General features: G+C 28.8%; 1 protein-coding gene across 1 annotated transcript; it reads right to left on the reverse strand.

Moving 5' to 3' along the window:
• Positions 1 to 438: 438 nt before the first annotated feature.
• Positions 439 to 1,875, reverse strand: LOTGIDRAFT_146904 (hypothetical protein; the record flags this gene model as incomplete). The annotated part of the gene is made up of 2 exons (XM_009049549.1): positions 439 to 1,180; positions 1,727 to 1,875. Coding segments are annotated over 2 exons (891 nt in total), but the record flags the coding sequence as incomplete, so codon positions are not given.
• Positions 1,876 to 2,240: the final 365 nt, after the last annotated feature.

The raw sequence follows: 2,240 nt of genomic DNA on the forward strand, positions 1-2,240 counted from the left end.
TTCTCCAAAATATACTTTGTATTAAAATGAATCTTTGCAGTGTGCAATTGAGAAAATTTTGTCAAGACAAAAATATTAACTGACTCTTTTTCAATTTCCAACTCATTTTTAAAACGCACATTGTATCAAAGTGATATGTATTTTGATATATTTCAGGATGGTGATACCAATGATAACAATGAAGATGATAATTGTTGTAAATGTGTTGTACAATATGTAATATTTCCACCTCACACTAAAACAACCAGAGAAAGGTCAGTATTAATCATATCTTAATCTGTACTTTAAGAAAAGAAATTATGTATAGTCATGGATAGCTTTACATGAGGTAACCTTTTCAGATCTTTGATTTTGATCCCACTTGTTTGAACATTTCCATGCGAGTTGTTGAATGTGTTTACTTGATTTTAATTTTGCTGATTGTGTCATTACCTAATTCTATTGATATATTATTCTGTAGCGTATCAGAGGTACTCTATAGATCTTGTATCTAATTGTATCTGATATATTGTGATATATTGTTCTGTAGCATATCAGAGGTACTCTATAGAACTTGTATCTAATTGTATCTGATATATTGTGATATATTGTTCTGTAGCATATCAGAGGTACTCTATAGATCTTGTATCTAATTGTATCTGATATATTGTGATATATTGTTCTGTAGCATATCAGAGGTACTCTATAGAACTTGTATCTAATTGTATCTGATATATTGTGATATATTGTTCTGTAGCGTATCAGAGGTACTCTATAGATCTTGTATCTAATTGTATCTGATATATTGTGATATATTTTTCTGTAGCATATCAGAGGTACTCTATAGAACTTGTATCTAAATGTATCTGATATATTGTGATATATTATTCTGTAGCGTATCAGAGGTACTCTATAGATCTTGTATCTAATTGTATCTGATATATTGTGATATATTTTTCTGTAGCATATCAGAGGTACTCTATAGAACTTGTATCTAAATGTATCTGATATATTGTGATATATTATTCTGTAGCGTATCAGAGGTACTCTATAGAACTTGTATCTAAATGTATCTGATATATTGTGATATATTATTCTGTAACGTATCAGAGGTACTCTATAGAACTTGTATCTAAATGTATCTGATATATTATGATATATTATTCTGTAACGTATCAGAGGTACTCTATAGAACTTGTATCTAAATGTATCTGATATATTGTGATATATTATTCTGTAGCGTATCAGAGGTACTCTATAGAACTTGTATCTAAATGTATCTGATATATCGTGATATATTATTCAGTAACGTATCAGAGGTACTCTATAGATCTTGTATCTGATTGTATCTGATATATTGTGATATATTTTTCTGTAACGTATCAGAGGTACTCTATAGAACTTGTATCTAAATGTATCTGATATATTGTGATATATTATTCTGTAACGTATCAGAGTTACTCTATAGAACTTGTATCTAAATGTATCTGATATATTGTGATATATTTTTCTGTAACGTATCAGAGGTACTCTATAGAACTTGTATCTAAATGTATCTGATATATTGTGATATATTATTCTGTAGCGTATCAGAGGTACTCTATAGAACTTGTATCTAAATGTATCTGATATATCGTGATATATTATTCTGTAGCATATCAGAGGTACTCTATAGAACTTGTATCTAAATGTATCTGATATATTGTGATATATTTTTCTGTAGCATATCAGAGGTACTCTATAGAACTTGTATCTAAATGTATCTGATATATTGTGATATATTATTCTGTAGCATATCAGAGGTACTCTATAGATCTTGTATCTAATTGTATCTGATATATTGTGATATATTATTCTGTAACGTATCAGAGGTACTCTATAGATCTTGTATCTGATTGTATCTGATATATTGTGTGATATTATTTTTTAGCATATCCGAAGATGATGAAGAAGAAATGGAAACTATGGAGGCTGACGGAGAAATACAGATTGTTACTGAATGTTGGACGGAGCCTCAATATGGTGTTTGTAAAAATAATACTCCAGAACGTAAACATCTTGACGGACTGAAATCAGATCAGATTGCTCATGCTGTAAGTTTTGTTCATTCTTTCTTAAACTTTTACATACTATATACAACATATTACATACCTATCAAAATACACATACTACATATTACATACCTATCAAAATACACATACAACATATTACATTCCTATCAAAATACACATACAACATATTACATACCTATCAAAATACAC

Source organism: Lottia gigantea (genome assembly GCF_000327385.1).
Source record: "Lottia gigantea unplaced genomic scaffold LOTGIsca_1383, whole genome shotgun sequence".
Classification (NCBI taxonomy): domain Eukaryota; kingdom Metazoa; phylum Mollusca; class Gastropoda; family Lottiidae; genus Lottia; species Lottia gigantea.